This window comes from Ylistrum balloti, unplaced genomic scaffold, assembly GCF_031769215.1.
Source record: "Ylistrum balloti isolate Yb309-2 unplaced genomic scaffold, AGI_CSIRO_Ybal_v1 Utg370450, whole genome shotgun sequence".
In the NCBI taxonomy this organism is placed as follows: domain Eukaryota; kingdom Metazoa; phylum Mollusca; class Bivalvia; order Pectinida; family Pectinidae; genus Ylistrum; species Ylistrum balloti.
Genome location: NW_026782299.1, coordinates 1,588,770 through 1,616,498, shown reverse-complemented (window position 1 = coordinate 1,616,498; position 27,729 = coordinate 1,588,770). Strand labels below are relative to the sequence as shown.

At 34.6% G+C, this 27,729-nt stretch overlaps 2 protein-coding genes across 2 annotated transcripts in view; one reads left to right on the top strand and one right to left on the bottom strand.

Annotated features, from left to right (window-relative positions):
• Window positions 1–465: 465 nt before the first annotated feature.
• On the bottom strand, window positions 466–11,188 carry LOC132554943 (uncharacterized protein C18orf63-like). The gene is made up of 13 exons (XM_060219272.1): window positions 11,043–11,188; window positions 10,641–10,719; window positions 9,965–10,021; window positions 9,520–9,631; window positions 8,574–8,615; window positions 7,978–8,054; window positions 6,770–6,879; window positions 6,324–6,420; window positions 5,374–5,456; window positions 4,623–4,806; window positions 2,373–3,266; window positions 1,846–1,938; window positions 466–597 (listed from the first exon to the last, which is right to left on the bottom strand). The coding sequence occupies exons 1-13, from the start codon at window positions 11,186–11,188 to the stop codon at window positions 466–468; spliced, it is 2,106 nt and encodes a 701-aa protein (XP_060075255.1).
• Window positions 11,189–13,035: 1,847 nt separating this feature from the next.
• The window catches only part of LOC132554942 (fatty acid synthase-like), a 38,156-nt gene continuing 23,462 nt past the window's right edge, over window positions 13,036–27,729 (top strand). The window contains exons 1-17 of the mRNA XM_060219271.1: window positions 13,036–13,107; window positions 14,222–14,368; window positions 14,545–14,719; window positions 16,056–16,214; window positions 17,189–17,333; window positions 17,995–18,071; window positions 19,086–19,201; window positions 19,499–19,613; window positions 19,879–20,022; window positions 21,066–21,155; window positions 22,077–22,262; window positions 23,667–23,827; window positions 24,381–24,495; window positions 24,768–24,935; window positions 25,312–25,470; window positions 26,002–26,116; window positions 26,823–27,106. Of these exons, the coding sequence (XP_060075254.1) occupies window positions 13,036–13,107; window positions 14,222–14,368; window positions 14,545–14,719; window positions 16,056–16,214; window positions 17,189–17,333; window positions 17,995–18,071; window positions 19,086–19,201; window positions 19,499–19,613; window positions 19,879–20,022; window positions 21,066–21,155; window positions 22,077–22,262; window positions 23,667–23,827; window positions 24,381–24,495; window positions 24,768–24,935; window positions 25,312–25,470; window positions 26,002–26,116; window positions 26,823–27,106 (2,428 nt within the window). The remainder of the gene's footprint in view (window positions 13,108–14,221; window positions 14,369–14,544; window positions 14,720–16,055; window positions 16,215–17,188; window positions 17,334–17,994; window positions 18,072–19,085; window positions 19,202–19,498; window positions 19,614–19,878; window positions 20,023–21,065; window positions 21,156–22,076; window positions 22,263–23,666; window positions 23,828–24,380; window positions 24,496–24,767; window positions 24,936–25,311; window positions 25,471–26,001; window positions 26,117–26,822; window positions 27,107–27,729) is intronic.

Genomic DNA, 27,729 nt, shown 5'->3' with positions numbered 1-27,729 from the left:
ACCTCAATATTCATTACAGGGAAAGACATTTCACCAGGTTTTGTGATCAGTTTGTTAACCTTGTAAACAGAAAGTTAAATTCGACGGCAAGTCCTTAAATGCTGTATTTATCCTGCCAATCAGATCAAGGTTCCACAGCCAGTCCTAATACGGTATTGACCCTGCCAATCAGGTCATGGTTCAACAGTCAGTCCTAAAACAGTATTGACTGTCAATCAGGTAATGGTTCAACAGTCAGTCCTAATACGGTATTGACCCTGCCAATCAGGTCATGGTTCAACAGTCAGTCCTAATACGGTATTGACTCTGCCAATCAGGTCATGGTTCAACAGTCAGTCCTAATACAGTATTGACTCTGCCAATCAGGTCATGGTTCCACAGTCAGTCCTAATACAGTTTTGACTCTGCCAATCAGGTCATGGTTCAACAGCCAGTCCTAATACGGTTTTGACTCTGCCAATCAGATCAAGGTTCCACAGCCAGTCCTAATACAGTTTTGACCCTGTCAATTAGATCAGACTTCTTGTCTTTAGACTTGTACTGTATCCCTTTGTCTTTCAACCAGGCAATCAAGGTTGCAGCATTGGCTTTCTGTAGCTTAAACAAAGAAAAATATCTGTGTTTGATATATGTCTTAGTAGATATTCAAATAATTATCAAATCTTGAGACATTTGTTACAACAATTTAATGTAAAAACATGGTCATATAAACCTGAGAAATTGGATCTAATTGAGTTACGCATGTCATACACATGTAAGCTATTCCACAAGTATATTGTCTGAGTATTGTTACATTGAATATGCAGTTATGCTACAATAATGATTTAATTGCATAGGATGTAAGAATGATAACATTTGCTGTAGTATTAACGCAGGTAAAGAGCAATGTAATGATGTCAAAGGATAGATTAGTGTGACATACATATGTGACCTATTAAATAGCCTGTAAAGACTCAATTTGCCTTCGATGAATATAATCCATTTAGCAATTATGAAGAGAAAATGTCATCTCATAACTCATATTACTTTCATCACCTTTCATTAGTACTAAAAACATTAATGTTGGAGTATTTGAGGATCATTATTATGTGGATGTCAAAAATATTTCTAGCAAACATTTTTGAAATTTCCATGTAGGAGAATGCATATGTTGATTCAAATTTAAAATACAGAACCTCTTTAACAAAACTACAATTAGTACCTCAGAAGAAGATTTTTAAGTTGCTGTTTAAAGTTGCCAAAAAAAAAACAACATAAAGAGATATATGGGGAGTCACCTACTGTAAATAAAGAGATATATGGGAAGTCAATTACTGTAAATAAAGAGATATATGGGGTCACCTACTGTAAATAACGAGATATATGAGGAATCACCTACTGTAAATAACGAGATATATGAGGAATCACCTACTGTAAATAAAGAGATATATGGGGAGTCACCTACTGTAAATAAAGAGATATATGGGGAGTCACCTACTGTAAATAAAGAGATATATGGGGAGTCACCTACTGTAAATAAAGAGATATATGGGAAGTCACCTACTGTAAATATAGAGATATACAGGGAGTCACCTACTGTAAATAAAGAGATATACGGGGAGTCACCTACTGTAAATAAAGAGATATATGGGGAGTCACCTACTGTAAATAAAGAGATATATGGGAAGTCACCTACTGTAAATAAAGAGATATATGTCCATATGGCTTGTAATTTTCAAAGGTCAAAATTTTATTGCTATTTATTTTTAAAATAATCGAGTTATATTTTAACCATTAAAATTTCTCTGTGTGGATGTAAAAGGATATCTTATATACACACGTCTCATTATTATCAGGAAAACATACCTGATTTGTTCTAGCAAATATTTCAATGTCCAAATTTCCTTGAATCTGAGGTTTACCTCTTGGTTTCTTTGCCTTTGGTGATCCATCTTCATCCTGAAATTGAAGATCATGCACAGCGATATTCACATCTTTCAGGTTCAAATATCATCTTCATGGGATTTTTAAAAGATCTAAAGGTGCATGTTTTATTAATTTTTCTCTAGTAACAGATGAAAATCTTCAAAGCTCCAATTAATTATAAATGTATGCTAATTTCAGTAAGAGTTGAAACATTTATTTCCACTAAGGCTGTCCCCAAAAGTTTAGTTTTAAAATGTGTGTGTTAATAGTGTTGTCTATGTATGTTAATGTGTTAATGATTATATTGATTTTCATAAAGTATGGCCTACTGAAATGTTACACTAAAAGAACTTAATTGTATGATAATGAATGGGCAGAGACTTTTGGACTGTTACTGCAGAAAGAAATGTAGATCTTGAAAGTTGTACTAAGCACAGATGAAGTTAGTAGACAGAAGTGTCCCCTACCTGCTTCAGTCGTTTCTTTGATACAGTACTAGGAGTTCCTTTCGGGGTCAACTGATGTGTCACTGGTGTTGAGTCGAAAGAGAGAGCTGGAGCCTGAAGTGTGGATGGTGTTGTTAATTGCATTCCTGTGCTTGTGTTATTGGAGGGTATCCTTGCCGATGAAGACGACAGACTCTGAACATTTGGTGTTTGTCTGGTGAAGTTTCCCTTTCTACAGGCCACAGATACAGGATTTGATGTAAAGGATGATGCGGCGGATGGTGCCTTGTCTGTTTGAGATAATAGAGACCCTTTCTCTTCTCTATATGATTCTTTCTCCTTGAACAAAGAAGAGATTTGTGGTAGCACTTGTAAATTCTGTTCAAACATTCTTGGGCCAGTGCTGACGGAGGCAGATGGTGTAACAGTTGAGTCAATAGTTCCAATTTTCTTTGGTTTGAAAACAGGCACATTTTTTAGAGCACTAGTTGAAGATCCAGACAAAGTAATGAGGTTGGACTTTTGACTGTTGGAACTCTTCTTTGGAGCAAAAGAAGGAACTATACGAGAGGTAGCTATAGGAGGTTGGTGAATTGAGCTAATACATAGTGTAGGATTTGACTCTAAAGATTCTGTAGTTGATGTAGGAATATCATCACCAAGTTGGCGACTGTATCCAGACTGAGATTCATCAGACAAGGAGTGGTCACCTTGCTCACTAATCTCATTTCTGCACTGGAATATTCTATCATTTTCATCTTGTTGGATATGGACCTTGTTCTGTGAATGCCAGGAATGACTATGATCAGTTTTGACTTGTGAAGCACTGCATGTTTTGTTCAACATTATCTCCATTTCCTCTTTGCTACGGTAAATGATTTTCCCATTTGATAATTTGTTTGACAGGTTTGCCTGCTTGGGAACCTGAGGAAAGAATCATAATAGGGTATAATTATATATTAAATGACAATGAAAGAACAGTTATTCTATTTTTAGATCACCTGAGACAAAGTCTCATGGTGACATGTTCAAATACCCTTCATCTGGTGCTGTGTGTCTGTAAACAGTTTAAAACTTTCGACTTCCTCTTAAAAACCCCTGATCCGATTTCAATGAAATTTTGCAGAACCCTTCCCTGGCCTAAGATGAACCAAAATTGTTAATTGTACAGTTCCAATCCCCCAAGGGCCTGAGGGGCAGGGTCAAAAGGGATCAAATTGACTTAAATTTCAAAAATCTTCATGAATGGAAGCATCATAAGGTGCTTTACCAATATTGTGAATTTCATGGCCTCAGGGTCTCACTTTTCCCCGTGGGGAGGGGGTAAAGTTTACTATAGTTTATATAGGAAAACTAGATTTTTGAGCATAATTTGTTTTAGTTTTCATTGGAAATAGTTCAAACTTGATTAGAATTGTGAAGGATGATGGTTTGATGGTATGCCCATTTTGATCCTGACTTACCCCCAGGGGCTTATGGGTGGTGCTAAAAGGGGTTTAATTGACTCAAATTTCAAAAATCTTCTTCTCAAGACCAAGATAAGGTAGAATCAAATACTCTTCATGAATGGAAGCATCATAAAGTGCTTTACCAAAATTGTGAATTTCAATGCCCCAGGGTCTCACATTTCCCTGAGGGAAGGTTGTAAAGTTTACTATAGTTTAAAAGGAAAACTACAGCATAATTTGTTTTAGTTTCCATTGAAAATATTTCAAACTTGGTAAGAATTTTTAAATGAAGGGTGACAGCCTGATGGCATGCCCATTTTGATCCTGACTGACCCCAAGGGGCTGATGGGCAGGGCCAAAAGGGGTTAAATTGACTTAAACTTCAAAAATCTTCTGCTCAACACCCAGATATGGTATAATCAAATGCTCTTCATGAATGGAAGCATCTTAATGTGCTTTAATTACCAAAATGAGTCTCACATTTCTTCCTTGGGAGAAATATACCTTTAAACTGTTCTGAAATTTTCATAGAAAGATTGCATTCCGAGCATAACGTTGGTTATTTCCCACTGGAAATAACTTAATAAGAATTATTAGCATAGGATGACAGTTTTTATGGTATGCATGTATTGACACTGGCTTACTGTATTCAGTGGAACATGTTCTGTTTCATGATACTTGATAACTATACTTTAAGCTTTATATTCAACATTACTTATCTCAGGTGACTGTCAAGGCTGCTATGCCTCTTGTTTCTCTAGGTATCCAAATTAAAAGATATTCCTGATGATTCTACATTTGTTTATACATCATGTATATTTACCTGTTGGGTAACTGGCAGAAGCTCTAAGATTGGGTATTTGGCCTTGGTTTGTAGACGGAGAGGGCTCCCACAAATACTTGACATCTTGCTCTGTACAACTTGGAGGAAAGCTGTCAATATAGGTCTTGGGTCCACACGTGGAACCCTTTGGATGTCACTTGCTCTCAGGCAAACTTCTGGGTATATGAGGATAAGGGTCAAGGTCAAAACTACCAGTAATTACCAACATTGATAAATCTCAGGTTTCTTATAAAACAAGTATTAAGTATTTTCAGACATTTAAAAGAATTCACATGAATAGGCACTACAACTATATCTGATGAAAGAATAAACATAAACAAAATACACACAATGGTTATTTAACTCTGGTGCTGTGTTACACTGGGAATTTGGATTGAAAATACAAAAAAGGAAAATTATATCATAATTTCTTTTTTAGCATATGATAAATTTAATTAATGCACTTCTAATTTGTTTTGCTGCTCAATCATAACTTGGAATGTTTAAAAATTTGATTTTTTTTTTTCAGTCAGCCATCAAAATTAAAGTGCAATTCACAAGCAATTTAGAGATTCAAAAACTTTTAAAACCTCTTGGAATTCTGTTATCAAAACAAGCATCATTGACATTTGAATATTACAAAACAAGTCATAGTCCATATCAAATACGCATTTGATTAATAGAGTTTTCCTTCAAGAAACAGATTTGTACATTAGATTGAAACATCAAAACATGTATAAATGAAGGATATGTAAAGATTCTTCCTCCAAGTGGGCGAAAATGAACTTGATAATAAATCACTCCATTCTCTGACTCAGGAAGACGATAACCATACTGGACAAAAAAAGAAAGGAATGCATATGACCTATACTTTAAAATTGTAATAATATAATATCATTCATTACACATAAAATCATTCATTATATATAAAACACACAAACCTTTAAAAAGAGCTAAACCAACTGCAGTTAAGGTGGGTTGGATTTTATAACCTTCAAATTTCTCTTGCCAAATTTTTCAAATTATTGATACCAATATGTTACAAGGAAACCTAGAAAGCTAATATCACAATCCAGTCAAGCTTGTAACAACAAGCATTCAGTAAATCTTAATTCTTTTCAATCTTGAAGTCTAGTGTTCTAAAACAGCAACAGTAAAATTGTAATTTTTGATGATATTTTTCCTGTAATTGTGGAATCAAAACCCAAAATATCGCCAATTTCACTGTTTCTGGAGCAACTATGATAAATCTCTCAGGACAATTTCACAAAATTATAGATGTACATAAATCATGAGGTAGATAAATATCTTGATTTTCAACTAAATCTTTAGATACCATTGAAATAAACAGCCAAAATAGCTAATTTTGCTGTTTTCTGGAGAAAAATCTCAAATACTGTTCAAATAATTGGATTGGACATGAATCTGGTGTACATCAATCACTGTACTCTAGTCAAATACCTTTTGCTCATAAACTGAAGAGCAATTAGCACAATATAAACTATCAAATTTGTTAAGAAAAATCTTTCAATGTGCAAATGACAATTATATTGGAACAAAAGCAGTTAAAATGAAAAGGAAATGTTGATGCTTGAAAAGATGGTGTTTTAAAATTTCATCAATGTGAAATTGCAATGACATTTTCCTTTTTAGATACAGGTGTCCCCATTTATATCCTGTTTTTGCCCAATGATGACTTACAGTGTTTTTCCAGTGTCTTTTGAGGTCTTTGTATGACTTGAATGGCCCATTTGGAGGCAAAGTGTGGGATACACCTACAACTTTTCCTTTCTTCATGCTATAATAATGGCAAAAATGTATAACTCAAATAATGTTAATGACCTACAGATCCTATAATTTCTGACATCTATAAAAATAGCTTTTATACTTTTACTGGTAACGGTTGAAGAATTTTAAAAATGCAAAAAATCTGACTTGAACAAAAGCATTTGTTCTGCCATTTGAGAATTATAGCAAATACGTCTGAATGTCTGATATCAATAACTTTTTCTATCCATTTTCTTTTAGGATGGCTCACCTTATATCATTTCTGATATTGACTAATAATTGCTCAAAATAACTCACTGCTCTCAGATTCCAGGATTTTCTCTGATGATAGTGATACCTGAATGCATATATGCCCTTACCTTGGAAGTACATGGGACCATGGGGAACCAATTGCACACTCATCTATTTCTGCATTGGGATTCTCCATAAATTCTTTATAACATTTTCCATATATATCCAGATCTTCCACCTGAATACAAACATAATGCATCAGACATTTTTGCAATCCATCTCATTTTCAATTTCAGCTCATATGGTTTAAAGGACTGTTTAGCTTTTCCCATGACACATTATCCATTGTCCATCCACCTTCTTATATTGTAGGAATTTTAGGATTCTGTCCCAACTTTGTCTGAAGCATCCTTAGATGGAGAGAAATCAGCTTTGTATAAATAGTGGGTATCACCCCTTGAGGCAAGAGGGTGGGGCCCCAGAGCGGAAATAAAGAGAATTCTTTTAAATCTTCCTTCTTTATGAATGACAGGATTTTGTCCAAATTTGACCTGAAGTATTTTTGGGTAATGGGTTGTATAAATGAATGGTCAGACCCCAAATAGATAAAATAGGTGAAATAATGGAACAACTGAAAGACCCAGGGTTCTGATGTTGGGCCTGTAGCATACTGGGATGAAGGGATACCCAGTTTGTTTAAATAATAGGTCTTGCCCCATTTTCAAGGTCAAATGGAGCAATTCTCAATAATCAATTGGCCCACATTTTCTAAATGGTTAACCGTGACCAACTATCAAGGTCAAAAGTGTCAAATATGTTAAAATTCTTAAATGTTCTCTGAAAAAACCAAAAAAGCTTAGAATGCTGATATCGGGCCATAGCACGCTGGGATGAAGTGCTACCAAATTTGTTCAAATGAATGGGATGACCCTGACATAGCAAAAAGTTTACAAGGATGATTTTTCTTTAATAACTAATGAGTCACATTATATCTGTAGTTGCTGCAGGAATGGGCTTTAAAGTTTGAAGAAACTAACTTAATGGACCGACAATGTCTTCTTTAAGTTGCAGGCCCATTACTGGGCATCTAGTTTGTACATATTAAAAAAAATACCATTCTATAAATTCAATAAATTTGTTGTCAACGTACAACAAGACATGAAAATTTATCTGTTTTTTAATTATTTTGAAAATTCTGAAATATTCAATTCTGGCAATAATTTCAGAATATGTACATAAAATACAACAGATGATTTCAAGGCTAAAATCTTCTATACAACAATTTACATTTTCAATTTGTAAGTTAGTGTCAAGAAAATGTTGAACATATTCTTACCTGCAGAGGCAGGAATTTTACAGTTGTGGCATCTAATGAAAAGAACATTTCTCCTCGATTTACTGTTATGTCTAACTCTGTGGATCAGGAAATTGAAATAAGTTACTTAGCTGGTAGCATTGTTGTTCTGAACATGTTGGGGACTCCTTCAGAAAGAAGAAACAGTCTGAGACTAGTGACATGGAATCAGTTTACAATGTGAAAAACCGAAAGCAAATTTTCCATTTTTTAATTGAACACTGACTACGGAAAACAAGTGAAATCCAAAAAAGGTGTGAAAATCAAAGAAAGATACTGTTATTCAAAACTTGTAAATTTTACATGAATAAGCATCCAATCACAAGAAATTTGACAAATTCAGATATTGATTTGAGTGATTTTAGGTCCACATAATCCTTAAATGACTCAATTATCTAGCAAATGCAAAAAAACCTATAAAGATACCTTTCATTGAACACATGTAATTGACTTGATACTGCATTTTGTTATCCTTAATTAACCAGGTTTGCTCTTGTACTATTGAAAAATAATCTCTGGACTTTTCAAGTGGTTAATGATATTACTATAAGACTGTATATCTTAACTTCTTTACTTACTCACAGCATTTACATAACCATTAGATGTCAAAAAATCTCGACCTGGAAAAGAAGGGTTAAAGAATATAGAAACACATGATGAATTTTGTGGTTGTCTGAAAAATCACCTGAATTAAATAGGTGGAATGTATTATTATAACATGAAGAATAAATACTAGGTACTGTCATTATTCCAACCAAGGTCATTATTACAATTCCAACATTTTAAAACAAAGAAAAAGAGGATGTATGAGTTTTAATACAATTGTGATGAAAAGTTGTTACCTTATAAGTTGTCACAAACTTTCACAATTGCCAATGAGTTTGCATGATGTTTGACATTTTTGTTAACTCTGCAACTTCCCATTTACTTAACATTGACCGAGAGTTTTCTCAACTCTAATGTCTGCCATAAAGTATCATTAAAACTGCTTGAGATTATACGCCTTCTGAGATTTTCTTCCCTGTTGTCATTATGAACCTATTTTAAACATGTGAGTGGGTAAGTTGTCCTTCATCTTATGAAAAAAACTCAGTTTCACCTTGGGTTACCATATACTGATAATGTAAAGCTCAAAGATGCCATGAAAATATTAATTTCTGTGCATTATTTAGGTAATAAATGACAAAATCCACTTGTACAATCAATATGTATAGTTTCACCAAATCTCCTGATTTAGTCAAGGCAACCTGATAATGGCCATATTATGATAGAAAGTTTCACTTCAATTTTTTGATAGAATAATGCTCAAACAGGACATGGAACATGGTCTAAACACACTGACACAATAGAATTGATTATAACATCTTTTACCCTATAAAAGACCCTGTCATCCTTGATTTTGAAGGCAATGACCAGAAAATTTTTGACAAGAAGCTGGCGACACTGAATGTATAAAAAAATGTTTCTGTCAAGGTATCAGTTATGAAAGTTTTTGAAAAAATAAGTGTCATAGTATTTGATTACCTTGTATTAACCATTCACCAGTCTTGTTCCAGTTTGGAGCTACCCTGGCTACCAGTGTGTATCTCAGACAGGCTTGGTACATAGCAGGGCTTACCATTGAAGGTTTGCTTGCCTTGAATATCATTTTAATGATATCATTAATAAATAAACTTCTAGCTTATGACTGAGAAAATTCACAGTTTTAAAATGAAGTAGACAAGCTTCAATATCCTTTCTAGTTTCTTTTAACATCTTCTGCTTAATTTGTATTTCCAAATCAATCACAATTAATAATTTTTTTTCATTGTAAATGTCAATGTTCCCGAACTGTTTTTTTTTTTTAATTCTGTTGAACAAATACCTAGTAATCATCTGTGCTTTCTGTTTAGTGGCTGTCATTGAAGCTCCAGTCTAGCTTCATGTTTAATACAATTCAAGCATTAACATGTTGTGCTTTTAAACTTACCTCAAGACCAATTTTCTGAAACCTTGCCTGTAATCTGCCAGTTTTAAAAAGTGATTGCTGTAAAGAGAATGTTTCCCATTCACAATCTGCAACGCTCAAGATATTAATTTTCCAGGTTAAGATCAGAGTTAAAGTTTAACACTTTTCTAGAAGGAGTGGAATTTTTTCTGGGCAAATCTATTTATACACTTTGTAATACCACTGTGCCAATCTTACCATAGTGGATAATTGAAACGGCAGCCATTGTTAGTAGGACTTGCAAACACAATATTCTGAAACTTTTCACTTTACTCAAGACTAAAAATAGCCGTACCTATTTACAAATGTTTGCATGGCCATGATTGCATCATAACAGGTTTGCATTGTTATTAGACAAACAGAATGAAATATTTATGTAAATCATAAAATCAAATGAGTGGAGAAATAAAATTTTTATCCCAGCAGAACATTTAGCGAACAACATACAAACGTGTATTTATCCAATACTCTGCATGAAATCTATTCCAAAATTTCCAACAATTTTGCCTGTTGACCCTGACCACAGGAGTGATACTTTAATGCTAACATTAGTTTTAAAAATCATTAGAATGAGTTCTTAAAAGGTGCAGAAAAACCAGAAATTTTGCAGCTGAGGTGGAATATCCCTTTAAATAGAGTTAGTCCTGCTATGTGTTACCTCCATGACAATGTAAAATGCATTGCTGACATCATGTGCAGGAGTGGCAATGATTGAAGGCTCAGTGAAAATTATTTCTCTGAAAATATAATTACATGTATTTAATGCAAACAAACTGGTGAAGGTCACTATCCAATGATTTTGCCCTAAATATCAAATACGGGTTATCTTTTTGCATACATATGAGTAATATTTGAATTTATCAAATATACATGTATCACGACGTATCAAAAACAGTTAATTATAGCCTATGCAATATTTTTTTTCTTTAATTTCTGCACTTAAGCTTTTCAAAAAACTTCTTTTTTAATCTTCCATTACCGATCATATTTTCTGTCTTCCACAAAAAACTTACATTTCTAAATATATTTTCACTACATGATTGACGTTATTTAGACTTACCTGCATTTGAGTATCTGAGGCTGTACGGCAGATGCCTGTTGTACGATCTGCTTGCTCAATTTTGCCGTGATAGTACAGAGTTCGTTCAGATTTGGAGGATCAGCAAAAAGAAGAAGTTGGGACGGGGCATTCTGTTTATCATACATGTCGGAAAAGTAAGCAGCAGAATTATATCGTGTCTCTATTCTTCATCAATTGTTAATGTTTATATGCGTGTTTGCATATGTTGGGAATATATATCAAGATAAGCCTCTATTCGACATTCCCGGGTAGGAAAACTTTTTCGTCTGCTCGTCGGGATCACTTACAAGTTTGACGGTCTCATTGAGAAGCTTCGAATCAGGAAGTGAGAGGCGCACGTGCAAGAAGGAGAGAATGTGGAATGTGAGAGGACAGCAAAAGTAATTTGTTATCGCCGAAACGTATAGCGCACAACCAAGTAAGTAAGCGTAACTCGAAATATTTTTCCACTTTATAGAAATGGCGCCAGACTATATATGTACAGAAATAAGTGTTACTGAAAATTTAGATGGCACGAGCGAAACTGTACTGTACAGTTCCCACACTTTCCGTGTGCCGATGCGGATTTATTTTTTTTGCCCGGTATGTTAATAGTTCAAAACCACAACACTTTTTCGTATAATTATCTACTTGACAGAACATTTTTTTTTATAAATTTTCTGACATCAAAATTTCGCTCAAGAAATGCTAAAAAGGTAACAAAAAGTTTCAACTTTCGAAGAGTCTTTATTGGTAGCGGATGTCTGCTACTAAAACACGAAGCATCATAAAGATGGAACGACAGAACAAAGAGAACAAACTTTGCCGTTGCCAATATATTTGGTAGAGTGACAAGTGTTCCCTGTCTAGACAATAGAACAAATGTGAGCAAAGTTTCTTCCAGTTATATTGCTGCACAAAAGGATCTTTGGCATGAGACAGAAATACCATATTGACTATGGCATAAAATTCACAATCATATCCTGCTGTTTCTGAGATTTTTCCAAGTGTTGCTCCTGCATGTAAAAGTCACTAACTCTAGTTTTTTCTTCTCTTTGCAGCAATGTTATAGGCAGTCCAGCTGTGCATTTTACTTGACTCGCAAGCACTTCAAAAAAGTATTTCATTTACAAACTGAATTTTCTGTTCATGTAAAATGGACAAAGTCTGAACATATAAAATTGAATTGGGGAAATTTCAAGTATACCAAATGCAATTAACATCTCATCAGTGACATATTGAATTACAGCAATATATGAGTATTATCAACAAATAAATATACTTCTCTCCAAAATTCTGTAATAGTCTTAAGGTCCTCTCCTTTTGCATGACAATATTCTATCCAAAATAATGGATCCTTTCGAAGTAAAAGTTTTGAACTTGCATTATTCGGAATATTCTATGTCCATCAGCTTTCCAGCCATTCTTTTCTAATGGACTTCCTAGTTTAAATGCATATGCATTGTCACCATTCCGGGGAAAAAGGTTTGATGTCATACTAAGGCAGCATGTAATGTACCAAATTCCATCCTCAATTACAGAGTTACTGCCCTTTGTTAAAAATATCTTGTCCAGAGCATAACTTTGCTTGCATTTAAGGTAGGATAATGAAACTTGCTGTGTACATCGATCATATGAAGGTAATATGCAGTATATCAATGTTGGGGCCCGCAACACCATCATTGATAAAGCGTGTTATATAAAGCATAAACAATATAAGTACAAACAACTAATTTTCATTATGACATCACAAAGAAAAATTAACAACTCCATCAAATGTTTCGTAAACTTGACTAGTGTTTCATTGGTATTTTACTATTCCTGGTTGGTTCCACATTTTAGTATGTTCCTCCATTACGATATTCTGTCGTAACACGTTCTAGCAGTAACCTAGCTGCACTTTGTTAATATCTACAGCTTTTGTTTAAACAGTTTGTCTTTTAATAAGTCTTCGTACTTATATATTTTCTTTCTTTTGTTTGAGATTTCCACCATGACTGCAGCTGATAACAAGAGTTTGATTGCTGGTATAGCATGCAGACTCCCAAAATCCAGAAATTTGGAGGTAAATTCTAAATACAAAATATATATAATTTGGAGCCTTCAAATATCACTTTCAAGCTTCCCTCAATATTCCAGATCCTATCTATATCTTGGAAATTATTATAAGTGTTGACATTTCTGAATACCTGAACATTTTATTGATGATTTCACTCTTTAAATACCAAGTAAATTGTCAAACAATCTGGTTACATTTTCTTAACATGTGAATATCATCAGTAAATGTGCAGGAATATAAAGTTTAATGAATTAATTATACCTCCATTAAGGTAGTGAAGGTGGGATGTAGAAAACATCTGTGTCTGTAGGTCTGGGTTAACCTAGTGTATGTGATATATCTCATGAACCCATGAAGAGATTTACATTATATTGACACCATATCATGACCCCACCAAGATCAAATAATTGGTAAAATTTTAGTTGTCATTGGTCAAGGTTAAAGATGAAAGGTCCACCTGACCACATTTGAAAGAAAAAAATAAGTGATAACTCATGAACCAGTCGTCAGATTTAGTTCGTATTCATAACATAACCTCCATTCACCAAGTTCTACACCTGATTAGTTTTGGATGATCATTTGGTCATTGGTCAAGATTGAAGTCAAAGGTCACCCCATGACCATTTCTCAAATAAGAAACCTTATGCAATGGACAGTTTTACTTCATTCACACCATAACTTCACCCCACCAATGTCTCAATACCTAATCATGTTTTAGAGGTCATCGGTCAAGGATAAAGGTCAATGGTCACCTTTGATCACTTCTGAAAAATAAAGTATTTGCAGAGATATGTCAATAGATTTAGATCAGAAACAAATGAGGGGGTGGTGGGTATATGTATGATATGGTGCTGAATGACATTTAATTGTTCTTGTTTAAGATTTTACTTTTATTCCATTATAGGTTGTCATTAGAAACTTGTGATAATGTTAAGTCATAAGAATTCTAGGGAATCTTGATGAATAAGATGATGATATATTGTAGGATTTCTGGGAGAAGCATGATTAATAAGATGGTGTTATATTTTAGGAATTCTGGGAGAATCATGATGAATAAGATGGTGTTATATTGTAGGATTTCTTGGAGTATCATGGTAAATAAGATTACGTTATATTTTAGGAATTCTGGGAGAATCTGATTGAAAGTCATGACATGATTGACACGACACGATTCCCGGAGGGCTTGGATGGAGTACCGCCCAGGGCTGGACTTATTCCTGATATAGACAGATTTGATGCTGGATACTTTGGGTTCTCAGATGTAGAAGTACTTTCAATAAACATTTAACATTTTACATTGTCAATATTTTATCATTTTCTTAAGTTCACCTAGAACAAACTTTAACTGAAAATATTAACATTGCTGATAATGATATTTTATTCATTCAGAGATCTGTCAAGATCTTGCATGTACTTTTGTACTTTTTGATGTTTTTTATCTAGGCTGACAGCATGAATGTGATGCTTCGACACTTATTGGAGGTAACATATGAGTGTGTAGTAGACTCGGGTCTACAGGAAAAGACATTGCAAGACAATGTCACAGGGCTGTACCTGGCATGTTTCCTCCCTGACACGGATTCCATAGAAACCACAAAGTACAGCAAGTCAAAATTATGTAAGTTACTGGGAAGTATGATAAGTGTATAAAGTTTTGGTAGAAATGCCCTTACTACCGATGAAGGGAAGGTGTGAACGTTTCAAGTACTGTAGTACTGAACAAAGTATTGATAGTATTGTACTGAAGTACTTCACCAATCGAATTCCTTAAATTTATGCAACAAGCTCTCTGATTGGCAGAGCCAAGTCTAGATCGATTGTGGGTGAAGCCAGGTGAAAAAATACTGTGCAGACATTTTTACAAACACTGGAAGGTTAATTATTGTCACAGGTGGCTTCAATAACCTATTGGGTTGTCCCACACCCAATGATACCTTGCTTTTCCATCGATGGTACAACGAGAAAACGAAAGTTACTCAGTACTACACTAATTTACGTACAAAATATATATCAACAGGTTAGATCACTGGGACCATATAACATCTTAACAGTGAATATAGTCATATAGTCATTCTGTACTAGTTTTATTTATTTATTTATTTTTTGAAAGGGGGGGGGGGTGTTGGCTCAAAATATTTCGGTTTAAGCCCAAGCTCTATTATATGTAACAAAGAATTACGAATTACCTGGGACCTCCTGATATATGCCGATAATTCATACTGCATTAAAAAATAAAGGAATTCTGTTCTGAAAATTATACATATCCGCAATATGTGAAAAAAACTTGGTTGGGCAGAGACATTTACTACTGCAAGTTCCAGAAATTCTGACACAAGTGGGTATTTGCCCGAAGCCTCTGTCTCATGACATTGAATACATATTCAGTTACGTTGTATTCCGGGGAATAAGGCGGCTGAAAAACCAGGGACACGCCATATTCTTTCAGCATATTTCTTAAAATGCGCTCTCCCTGTCTATGGTGATGGAATCCACAATTATCCATCACAACCACATCGCCTTGTACAAAAACAGGATTCCCCATATCGTTCGTATCGGACATAATTTCGTCGACGAAAATTTTGCGTACTGTTGCCGTCGTCGGACATTTTTCCAGCGATTACTTAGTAATTGTTATGTAACTGATAGTGTACAATAACTCCGCCTACCGGAACAAATTGGGTGTCAGATCAACTATTCAGGTTGTCTAAACTCCGCCCCCGACCAATCACAGAGGTCGTTGTATACTTGACTCGATTATTTGAATACTTCAATACAATAGTATCAATACTTTGTTCAATACTATAGTAAGTGTGTCGTTCACACCTTCCCTTCATCGGTAGTAATACTATATTGTTATTTCTGTAGTAAACCCAACTCCCAGACATCGAGTCAAAGATAATACATTTCCCCTGGAATTATTGTAGTTAATAAATACAATGTATTTGTTTTTATAGGTACTACAACACCTCTCCTGACAGGCCATATCACCAGCTATTTTGGCTGGAATGGACCAGCTGTATCAGTGGATACTGCGTGTAGTTCCAGTCTTTCTGCTCTGGAAATGGCAGAGACAGATCTCAGGACTGGCCGATGTCAATTTGCTGTCATTGCAAGTATGATTATTACCCACCAATATAGAGGAGTAATATTCCAATATAAAAAAAAAACAAAAAACAATTATAATGCAAAGTAGTCTTGGAATGGTTTGTTGATGTGTAGTAATCATAGCCTAATACATTGTCTCTGATTTTTTTTATCTGCTGTGAAAATAGTTTTGGAGTAAGTGTGGATCACCAACCATGAAAATAGGTTAGGAGTGTGGGTCACCTACCATGAAAATAGGTTAGGAGTGTGGGTCACCTACCATGAAAATAGGTTAGGAGTGAGTGTGGGTCACCTATCATGAAAATAGGTTAGGAGTGAGTGTGGGTCACCTATCATGAAAATAGGTTAGGAGTGAGTGTGGGTCACCTACCATGAAAATAGGTTAGGAGTGAGTGTGGGTCACCTACCATGAAAATAGGTTAGGAGTAAGTGTGAATCATATGCTTGAAAACTTTTTGAGACAAAATTTTGTACAATCTTCAAAACCCACCTTATTGTAAGCTCAATCTGTAAATTCTTGGTGCCTTAAGTCCAAGGTCATGGTCGCTGTTTTTCACATCTGAGTTATCTTGGTTAAAATTGTGCAAATTTCCTCAAAATCAAAACTGATTTAAAATGAAAATGATTACCATCTCTCATGTCTTCCGCTGTCATCAACTTAGATCTTGGCTTTACTGAATGTAGACTGCTGTTCAATATTATAGGATTTTTGAAGAGTTGATATTTCTCACAGATTTAGCAGTTCACTTCTGAGTTCTTGCCCCGTGGACATGTAAAAGTTCTTAGTCCTGCTGTCCATTATAACATTTGGAATTTCATCCCTTTTCCTGTCCCTTTTGTTCACACTTTTTGACATGATCCAATGAAGCACCTGTAAAGTTGTAAGTTGAGGTTTGGTGCTACCATGTCATTGTCAAATTTTGAGGATGAAAACTTTCATAAGAAAAGTTATAAACCTTTAATCCTGTTACGTTCTGTTCAGGTGTGAATTTGATCATCAACCCAGTGTACCTGCAGCAAATGGCCATCTTAGGCATGTTAAACCCTACGGGTGAAAGCAAGGTGTTTGACCGTGATGCTGGAGGCTACGTCAGGGCTGAAGGAGTGGCCGCTATCATTCTTACACGGTAAAACTGAACTTCTTTGTTGTGTTCTTTCACATTGAAGATCTTGTGTCATATGTTCATATCACAAAGAAGGTTTTAACTCTTGTAAAATATTTTTGTCTATTTGGAGATCACTGTTCTCAGGTTTGGGTTCTTGCTGTCCATTCATTTATTTGTTTATTTGATTACTTCTGTCCTTTTCCATACCATTTAATGAAGTTTATTGTTAAGTGATGTGAATGATCACATTTGCATCGTTAGATAACTGGTAGTGAACAATGTGAGAGATACTGAAACTTGACCTTTCCATGTCTTTTGTTTAACTTAAATTGTGTAGATTATTGATACTACAATATATTTCTGGTGTGGTTTTAGGGTTTGGGTTTTACTCATTTTCATGTATATTTCTTCAGGTGATATTTCATTGGTTGATGCTCTATATGAGAAAAAAAAGTATTTACCCAGTGCAATAAACCTGACAGAATAACCTCTAAGTTTGTGATAAATTTGGGTGGTCTTAAATATGTGAAAAAAAATGTTGTCTGAAAAAATGTGTGATAATCATTACGTAGTGATATGAGTTAGATTGTAAGATAAAACCTCTGGGATATGATTGACTATAATAAGTCCTAGTAGATTATTTTGTTATAAAGGTACCTGATGAATCGTTAATTTATTACAGGAAGCAGAACTTGTGTAGACGGATCTATGCAACATTGGTGGATGTGATGACTAATTGTGATGGATACACTGCAGAGGGTATGTATGTCAGTTTTTTTTAGTAGAGTGCCAATATCTTTAGTTCATTTGACCTTTAGGAATGATTGAATTTTGCCCAAATTTGGTCTAAAGCATCCTTAGGTAAAAGGGACTCAATTTCTTATTAAAACTGGGTCTTGATTCCTTCGGGTGGAAGGGGCGGGGCCCAATAGGGGAAAAAGAGCAAATGTTTTGAAATCCTTCTTTTATAGGAAAGCGTGGATTATGTCACGGTTTGGTTTGAAACATCCATGGGTGGAGGGGTAATCAGTTTTGTCTACACAGGGGATCTCAGCCCCATGGGATCTGGGCCCTTTAACAGAAATGGAGCAAATTCATTAAAATCCTTCTGGAGGAATGGCAGGATTCTGTCCCGGTTTGGTCTGAAGCAGGCTTGGGTGAAGAACTATTGTTTATAAATGGTTTTGCTGACCCCCTGGAGAGAGTTGTGGAGACTGATGAGGGAATAGATGTAAACCTTTAGAACTCTTTTACACTTAGTTTCAACAAAGTAACTTCAGCCAAACAAAGCCAGATGAGCAATACAGGCCCTATAGGCAGTTTGTTTTATTTTTTGGTCAAAACTTCTAAAATTTTTAATTGTTTTAATGAACTCATAATTGTTCTTACTTCTGCCAGTGACAGTGCTAATTATAGGCCTTCATAGTCAGATGGTTGTCAAGACTCTTTCTTGGGGCACAGTTTATCAAATTGAATGATTGAATCAGGCAAAAATTATCAGATTCAAAGACATTGTGCTACAGACCTTTTGCAGCAATTTAAAACAACTGTTTTGGGGGAATTTAAAAAGATATACACAGCTTAAATTTGACAAAACACTGACAGTTAAATTGTTGGATCTATATAGGTATAGAATCTGATTCATTTATGTTTAAGTATATAAGACTGTAACTTAATTTAGGTTCACCATATAAATAAAATCTTAATTTGAATCATATATTTATATGTAAAACAATTTAAAATAGCTTGGATCTGTCTTACTTTGTGTATCAGGAATATCTTTTCCAAATGACCACACCCAGAAGATGTTGTTGGAAGCAATTTACAAGAGGGCAGGTGTGGACAGTGACCAAATTGCCTACATGGAACTTCATAGTACTGGAACAAAGGTCAGGCTAAGGTTTTGATAAAGTATCCAAATGCTGTGTTGTATGAATAAGATCTGTCACCTTTGTGACAGAAAAACTGTCATTTAAAGGTCAGTTGTTCAATGACAAATAGATAATCGTTAGGTAAATGTCTGCAAGTGACAATCAATAATCAACAGAAATGTTTCCTTAGATTACGCATAGGTTTGATTTAAGGTGAGGAAAGCATAATGTTGGATTGGGATCCAATAGAATAGATATGACAGTTAAATTAAACCAGAATAGTTTGGAGTTATAGAAGTAATGAATGTTGTCTAGGTTGGAGACAAGGTAGAAGTTGGAGCTGTAACAGATGTGTTGAGTCCAGGACGTAGTACTCCGCTTCCTATTGGATCAGTAAAAGGAAACATGGGTCACTCTGAGGCCACAGCAGGTATTGATATTGTTCTTTCTTAACCTCTTGTCTCTTGCCAGCTTCTTACAGATATATGGTGCTTACCTATGACAAAGGGTTAAAACAAAATAAGTTGAAAAAAGTAATTTACAGGAAACATAGAGCCTACTTTATAACATTTTTTTTATCTGAATTCAAGAAATTAAAGTGTATTTTTTTATTAAGCTGAATGAGTTGAATGTTGATTGTTTTGAACTTTGAAAAAAACTTTTGATATTAAAGAAGGTATGTTTTCTCAATATAGGCATGGCGAGTCTGATGAAATGTTTACTAGTCGCACAACACAGAAAGATACCTCCACAACTCAACTACGTCAACCCAAACCCCAGGATCCCAGCTGTACAAGCAGGCAAAGTGTCCATTATCAACCAAGTTACCCCTCTAAATGGTAATCAAATATCACTCCCTGAAAAACATTTAGTTAAAACCTATTGAGAAGAGACACCATTATTACAAATTTATCAAGTCCCTCAGACTGATGTTCTCATGTTGCCTGTGGTTTTCAGTTTTTTGTGCAACATATGTCATCCCTGTGTTACAACTTTCTTATTTAGTGTCTATTCATTGAACAAGAAGCCTAGATTCACGCAGAGTCAAGCATGCTGGGAAGGAGGACCATAGCCCACTTTCAAGGACACTGAGGGTCAAATGTGTTAAAATATTTAAATCACTTCCTCTGTATAAACAACGAGTCTGGAGTCATGATATTTGGCATATAGCATGCCGAAGTAAAGGATTATCAAGTTTGATCAAATACATTACTGTGACCTACCTTCCATATTACTGTGACCTACCTTCCATGTTACTGTGACCTAGATTCCATGTTACTGTGACCTAGATTCCATATTACTGTGACCTACCTTCCATATTACTGTGACCTACCTTCCATATTACTGTGACCTAGATTCCATGTTACTGTGACCAACCTTCCATATTACTGTGACCTACCTTCCATATTACTGTGACCTACCTTCCATATTACTGTGACCAACCTTCCATATTACTGTGACCAACCTTCCATACAGTTCAAATGATTTTGATGCATCATTTAGATAATGCCCTGGTTTGTGATTTGTAGCATGACGTAATGAAAGACTTATCAGTTTGTTCGTATGAATTACTTTGAAGGTCATAGTCATGGTGAGGGTAAACTTTGTTAAATGTATGTGCATAATCATGGGTGAAATGTACTTTTTTTCAAAATACAATACTTAAAACAACTTCCTCTGAATAAATAAGATACCTGTAATTTTATGTGTCACTTGCAACTTTGCATTGCTTAAATGAATTTCAAGTTTGGGAAAAACATGACATTTGACAGAATATGACTTATCTTGCAAAGCAGGTGAGTGATACAGGCCCATTGGACCAATAACATTGGCACAGTATGTTGTAAAGAATATATCATAAAAAGATAAAGTTTTGTTTCAGAGGGATACATAGGTTTGAACTCTTTTGGGTTTGGTGGTGCAAATGGACATCTTATCTTGAAGCCCTATCGCAAGAACAATAAAGAAAATGGTAAGTGGTTAAAATGTAAGGTGGAAAAACAAACATATTTGTTAAAATTTTGCTCTGTTTTTATTGAATTTGAGATTTTATTATGATTCTGCTGACACGTTGGTATTATTTTCTTTGTTGTTTTTGTTTAATAAGAACTTGCATCTAATTAATTTATCATTTGACAACAAAATCTATTGAAATAATTTAAAAGTTCATTACTGTTGCTTTAGTGTTTTTGAAATTACTTTGTACAGTTGACCTATTAATCAACACAATATATTCACAGCAACAATTTATGTATAAAAATAATCTAATTTTTCGTGCTTTCAAATTAACATTATTAACGGTAAAAATAACATTGAAAATATCACATTATCAGTATATTGAAATACTGATTTTGTTCAAAGACCAGAAAAACATATGTCATGGTGCTTCCTATCATCCTACATCTCTCAGTCCATTTGTAAACATTGTCTTATTACTTTTTATATAATTCCCAAAACACAGAAAAGACCCCCACTAACGAGTAAGATATGATTCCAATAGCTGGTCTTAAACAAAATTTGGACCCATACAGCATTCAAGATGGCTGCTATGAACTGGGAAAATGATGAATGTATGGAGACAAAACTCCCATTAAGGAGTTGTATTTGGTCCACATGCAAAACCTTAGACTCCTGATATTTTCAAGCAAGCAACAGCGTTTGTTATATTTGAGGTCATATCTTTTCATCTCCGGTATGAAATATTGATATAGCAGCAGGACTTTTAACATTAAATCTGTTTGAGATGTCTGAACCATTTTGAAAGGAATTCACATAAAAAAGTCACAGACATATTACAATACAAATAATTTGACACCAGTAATTAGTAGAGTACCAACAGAAGCTCTACTCCTATAATAGGGTTATTATGATCTTTGAACTCTCAATTCTTCAGACCAGATGTTGTGTCTGCTACCTTACAAAGCTCGGACACCAGAAGAAGTGGAGACTATCTGTAGATTATCAGAGTCGGACCTGTCATCAAGGATGGACCTTCATTGCCTGCTAGCTGGTTCAGTTTTGTCACATGATCAGAAGCGACCAATTAAAGGCTACCTGATTTCAAGCAGACAGACAGAAGGTAAAACTCTCTCTTTTAAAAATCGGGGTTACAGCTCATTAACGTTGATGTTAACATTACATTAATAGCTTGATAGAGAAGCTGTGCTCAAAGCAAGAAAGTTGCTAGAACTGGACTGCAATTGTTTGTGAAATAGAAGTGGAAAATGTGTTACCATTTAGGTATTGAAATAAAAAAGAACCTTTTATCTGATCATACGATCAGATCAGTGATTACCCAAATAAAATACCTTTACATGCACTTGGTCAGCAACTTTTCAACCATAAGAGATATCTTACTAATGAAATGTGGTGCAATTAAATATTGGTGAAATGTAAAAGGTCACTGTGACCTTCACCTCAACATAAAATGTCAAATACGAAAAAAAAAAACCTTGGTGCAATTTGGTCAGTAAGGTTTTCTCCACACCATAGATTTAGAGATTAAACTAGGAATATATTTGCATTACTCACAAGGGGTGTGCAGATATAATGAAATTAAATCACTTTGACCTTTTCAAGATAGAAGATTGAGTACAAAAATCAAATTGCAGTATGTTCTGTAACTTAATGTGTAAGCTTTAGAACCATTAGAGACACTTTGATGAAACTTCAAACATATGCACAGTGTGACGGTGCACTGAAATTAGGTCACTGTGACTTTCTCAAAAGCCAAATAAATTTAAACTTTCTAGTAATGTTTCATTTATTTAAGAGATATCTTGATGAAACTTGACATAAACCTGATTACCAACGCAGAGTGGTGTGCTCTGATATTTTCACTGTGACCTTCACCACTAGATTAAAGGGGCAATTTTCCAGCAATTATTTTGTCTGGGTTTTAGCATTTGAGATATATATTTCAATGAAACTCCAAAGGCACTTAATTGCATGTCCCTAGTTGTCAAATCAAAAACAACTGCCAAATCATTGGACTAAATTAGTCAAGGTCAGTTTGGAAAATGTAATTAATTGGATAAGAACAATTTATATGATGGCTGTAATAGATGAATCCAAGACATAGAAGATTCTGTCTCAAAAAGGAATAAGACACATAGAGCAAAGATCCACTCAATAGTATATCTATGTTCAATTCTGAAATTAGTATTTTATTAACTTGGAAAGAACATTAAAAATTTATATTTTATTATATTTGTGTTTTGAAAGAGAAAATAATGACAAAAGTCTATTATCCTGGCTTCCTTCACCATACTTATCCTGCAGTATAGGACAAACATCCAAATTCTGACCCAAATTTAGAGGTGTACAGAATGATAAAAAAAAAAAATATTTGTAATGTCACAGAATAGTCATAAATATAGGTGGGCTAATTGTACAGCATGTTTTATTGTGGGATAAATACAGTATTTAGTGAAACATTCTCGATATTAACCATTTAATGATAGCTGTTTAATGTACTATGTAGGTCTAGTTTGTGGGAGAACATGTGTGGAAGAAAACCAATGTGAATATAAAGCTGGGAAAATTGGACTGTTTCTACCAAACTTTGTGTGGAACCCAATTATGTTGGACAAGGATGTACTGGATATTCCAAGTTTTACAAAATCACTCCAGAAATCACAACAGGTCTGTAAGTCAAACAGCAATCACACAATCCTTGCTTAATCACTGAAACTCTTCAGATTTATTGAGGAATATATAGCATTTGATTGCTTTCTACTGATCTAAAATTCTGTTGGTGATGGCTAATAACCGCTTCAGTTTTATCTGTAACAAGCACAAGGAGGGAACCGTAACAAGTCAAACCAAAAGTCAGAGGGTTGTCTAACTACAGGTATTGAAATAGCATTTGTTGAAAGTTTGTATGATGTACAGTAGATAGGGGTGTGTATATATATGGTACTGTATCATAATACAGAGGTTTTTGAATGGCAGTTACTAGATATGGGATCATAATAATCTCTCTCTGATGTTATTAATGCAGGCTTGAAATAACAGTTGCATACTACATGTTGGTTTAAATATATTTAGCACAGAATGAAATATTATTTTCATAAACATAATCTGCTTATTTGTTTTTAAAAAAGTGTAAGAGTAAAAACTCTTTGTTGCTTGCAATACTCATGTATAATATACGTTACAGAATTTTCACAGTTTAAGAATTGTGATTGCTTTCCAGATTTTAATAGAAAAGCTTGGCAGGTCATTTTCCCTGGTAGACAAGATAGGATGTGATGAGCTACTCTCAGCTATTTCTGCTGAGAATTTGTGTGTAGTGGTTGCTGCACAGATTGGTAAGTCAGCTCCTTCCAGCTGTGGATATAACTTTGTAACATTTCAAAGCAATAATTTCTTAATTGGATTTGTCATTGCTGGAAGAGAGAACAATTCAAACACGATTTATACTAAATGTCCAGAAATCCAATGTTCTTATGACATCAGGAATCTTGGAAAAAAATTAAAATAATTCTTGAGATCCATTCGGCTTTGGATACTTGTTTATAGATGAGATGCCATTATTTATTTAGAAGCTAATGAATATATACTTCTTCCTAAATGTTGACAGGGTTGGTTGACTGTATTCAGGAGTGTGGGGCTCCTATTTCCTTTGTGGGTGGGAGTGGCCTGTCAGAAATCACCGTGGCATATGTGGATGGTTGCCTGACGCGAGAACAGTGTTTACATGTAGCTCTTGTCCTTGGGAAAGCGTTTCAGGAATTTTGTGATAAAAAAGGTGAGCTTGACTATGATGTAAGTAGAATTGTTTTCCTTTGTCAAGTAACAGAAGACCTCAGTCATTCCTGTCTCTTATCTTGGTAGGTGATATGTGTTAAATGCTGTTTTGTGATGTTATTTTGTATTAGGCTTGTTTCCAAGCATGCACATCGAGAAAAACATTTGATTATGAAAACATTTCTTGTATTCTCTGATTTGGAAAAAAAAGGGATGCCTATAATAAAGTTACTTGTCTATCACAGTTCTTCAGTTTATGGAAGTTGTCCCTCAGAGAATAACTTTGGGGACCATTCCTGAAAGTTTTGAGTAGCACGGCAATACCTGACCATGGAATTGTGTTTCTGTATAAGTTAAATGCTTTTTCACTTTCAAAGAACTGCCTGACAAGATCTACAAAGTGCATCTACCACTTGAAATGGTATATCTGCTTGGTCCCAAGATTAAAGTGCTGGCCAGTCTGTCCATGGAAACCTCCATTATCCTGGTCAGTGCTCAATATTCCAATCAGATTCTAAAGGATATTCATGAAAAAGGTAAAAATAAAACAACTTTCTCCTTCACCCACCTCTCCCCTCCCACACACAAACAAAAAACACATTGTGTTGCCATGCATGAGATGGAATCTGTAACATTCATTTCCTTGATGTTTGCACCATATTTTTATTGGAGTTGTATACCTGGTTTGATTTTGATGGGTGGGTCCATAATGGTATTTGAACATTTTACATTCAGTGTGCACAGATTCATTGGTGAAAATTGGATTCAATTTTGATATTTCAACATAGATCATACTTAACAGAGGGCAGTAATTCAATTGGTCAAAATTTACCCCATGATATCAGAAAGCTACACCTGATTAAATGTTGAAGGTCATTGGTCAAGGTTAAAGGACAAAAGGTCACAGTTGATCACTCTCAGAATAAAGAGATGCATATGAGATAAGATCAGGAACTCTTCAACAGCCAGTAAGCATAAAAAAGTCTTCTTAACAAAAATGTGATAACATTCAATGTTATTTGTCTAAATATGTAGTACATTTTCCATCTGTAACTATTTTATCACAGGAGGGTTTTACAAGGAGCTACAACAGAAGATACCCTTCCATAGTCACTACATGATGGACTGTATCAACTCCCTCACACAGACACTGGAAGACATCATTAAATATCCTAAACAGAGGTGTATATATTACTTAGTATTAGCTTTTACAGAAAAAAATATTTGACTTCAACAAAATAATCTGAGTTTGGGTTGAAATATCCTGAAAAATTCTTTATCATTTGTACAGAATAACACTGCATGTGCTCATGAGACTGCCAATGATGCTTATCTGAAACTGTGATTAATCAAAATCAGTACAGATTTTGTGAGGGTGATCTTTTAACCCTATGTGTATGCCTAGTGAGAATGGTATATTTATAATGCACTCTTCAAGACTAGCTTCTGAGATTGAGAGTGTGACAGAATAACCACAATAAAATCTTCCTTCTAAATTTTATAGAATAAATAAGTAAACTTAATCATGAAGCTGTCAGGGAGGTATCTGCACTAGAACCACGTGAAAATGATTTCTAGAAAAGAACTTGTGGATGATCTGGTCAGGAGCTAATTAGGTTAAGATTTTGTTTGTTTGTTGCCTAGTGACCATCCAGTAACATTTATAGGTGTCTTTGTAACTGATGCATAGTTACGTCATGGAACATCATGCACAATACCACTCAGTTAGCAGAACATATTTTCAAACAGAAGATGATAATTAGCCTTGAATAATCATGTGTTCACCTCTTATAATACAAAAAATGTTAAAAAAATTATAATCTTTTGTTGCTACTAACTGTACCAAATATACAATATATTTCATAAGTGAAAATGCTTTGTATTTAAGTTCGAGCCGGTTTCTACAGAGGAAGCATGATTTCCTGCCTGGCCTGGAATCACGGTCTGTGGCCTTCAGTGCCAATTACCTAACTGAGATGCTGTGTCGAACATGTCCTCCCTTCAAATCTGCTCTCCCGAAAGATTCGATCATGGTCAACATTGACCTCAACGGTTGGTGTGACGAGACAGAGACGGTCATCAATACTGATGCAGAACATGAACTGATAAACATTCCTGTGGAATCTGACCCAGTCACTATTCTCCGAGCTCTAGGAGAAATATTCCTTCATGGTCAGTATTACTTTACCAAGCTTTTGTATTATTCATGGGTTGCAATTTCTGTCTAATATTTCTTATCTTAGTCCCATCAGAGGAATCCCTGTCATGTGACTAAGTGGCATGTAAGTCAGTTATCATTTCTTGATCGGCTATTTCAAACTGCCTTTTGCCCTTTATAGTTCATCTACCCAGATCATATTCTGAAACTTTTTATCTCTACTTCTCAAAATGTAAGTGCAAGTTTTTCAAATGTCATTTATAATGTCCACTTCAGGTTGTTCATGTTTAATTATTTGACTGAATTGAAGAACAAGATGGTGGGTAGGCAGCTATCTTGCATCAAAGGTCAACTCTCAAAAAGTATTGAAAGAAACTTTCTCAAATTTCATGTAAGGTTTTGCTTGTGACATCTTGATTGTCGTATACAAACATTTTTGAGACTGATTGAATAAACAAAATGACTTTGAATCAAATGTGAGACTGACCAGATAATAGGAAAAAATACAATATACTTTATATTCTAGTCTATTGAATTAGTGTAACAAAAACCTGACCTCAAAATGATAAATTGAAATGCATGAAGAAGACTTAAGAAAGATCAATATGATGATGTCCATAAAGATCTCTTCGGATCT

What these genes read in the sequence shown, in the direction of transcription:
- LOC132554943 (XM_060219272.1), bottom strand. Translation starts at nt 11,188, where the DNA reads ATGTATGATAAACAGAATGCCCCGTCCCAACTTCTTCTTTTTGCTGAT. An exon ending in TGGTTATGTAAATGCTGTGA is followed by an intron (nt 8,055 to 8,573) that starts GTAAGTAAAGAA and finishes CCTGATCCACAG; the next exon opens with AGTTAGACATAACAGTAAAT. An exon ending in TATTTGCTAGAACAAATCAG is followed by an intron (nt 598 to 1,845) that starts GTATGTTTTCCT and finishes TCTTTGTTTAAG; the next exon opens with CTACAGAAAGCCAATGCTGC.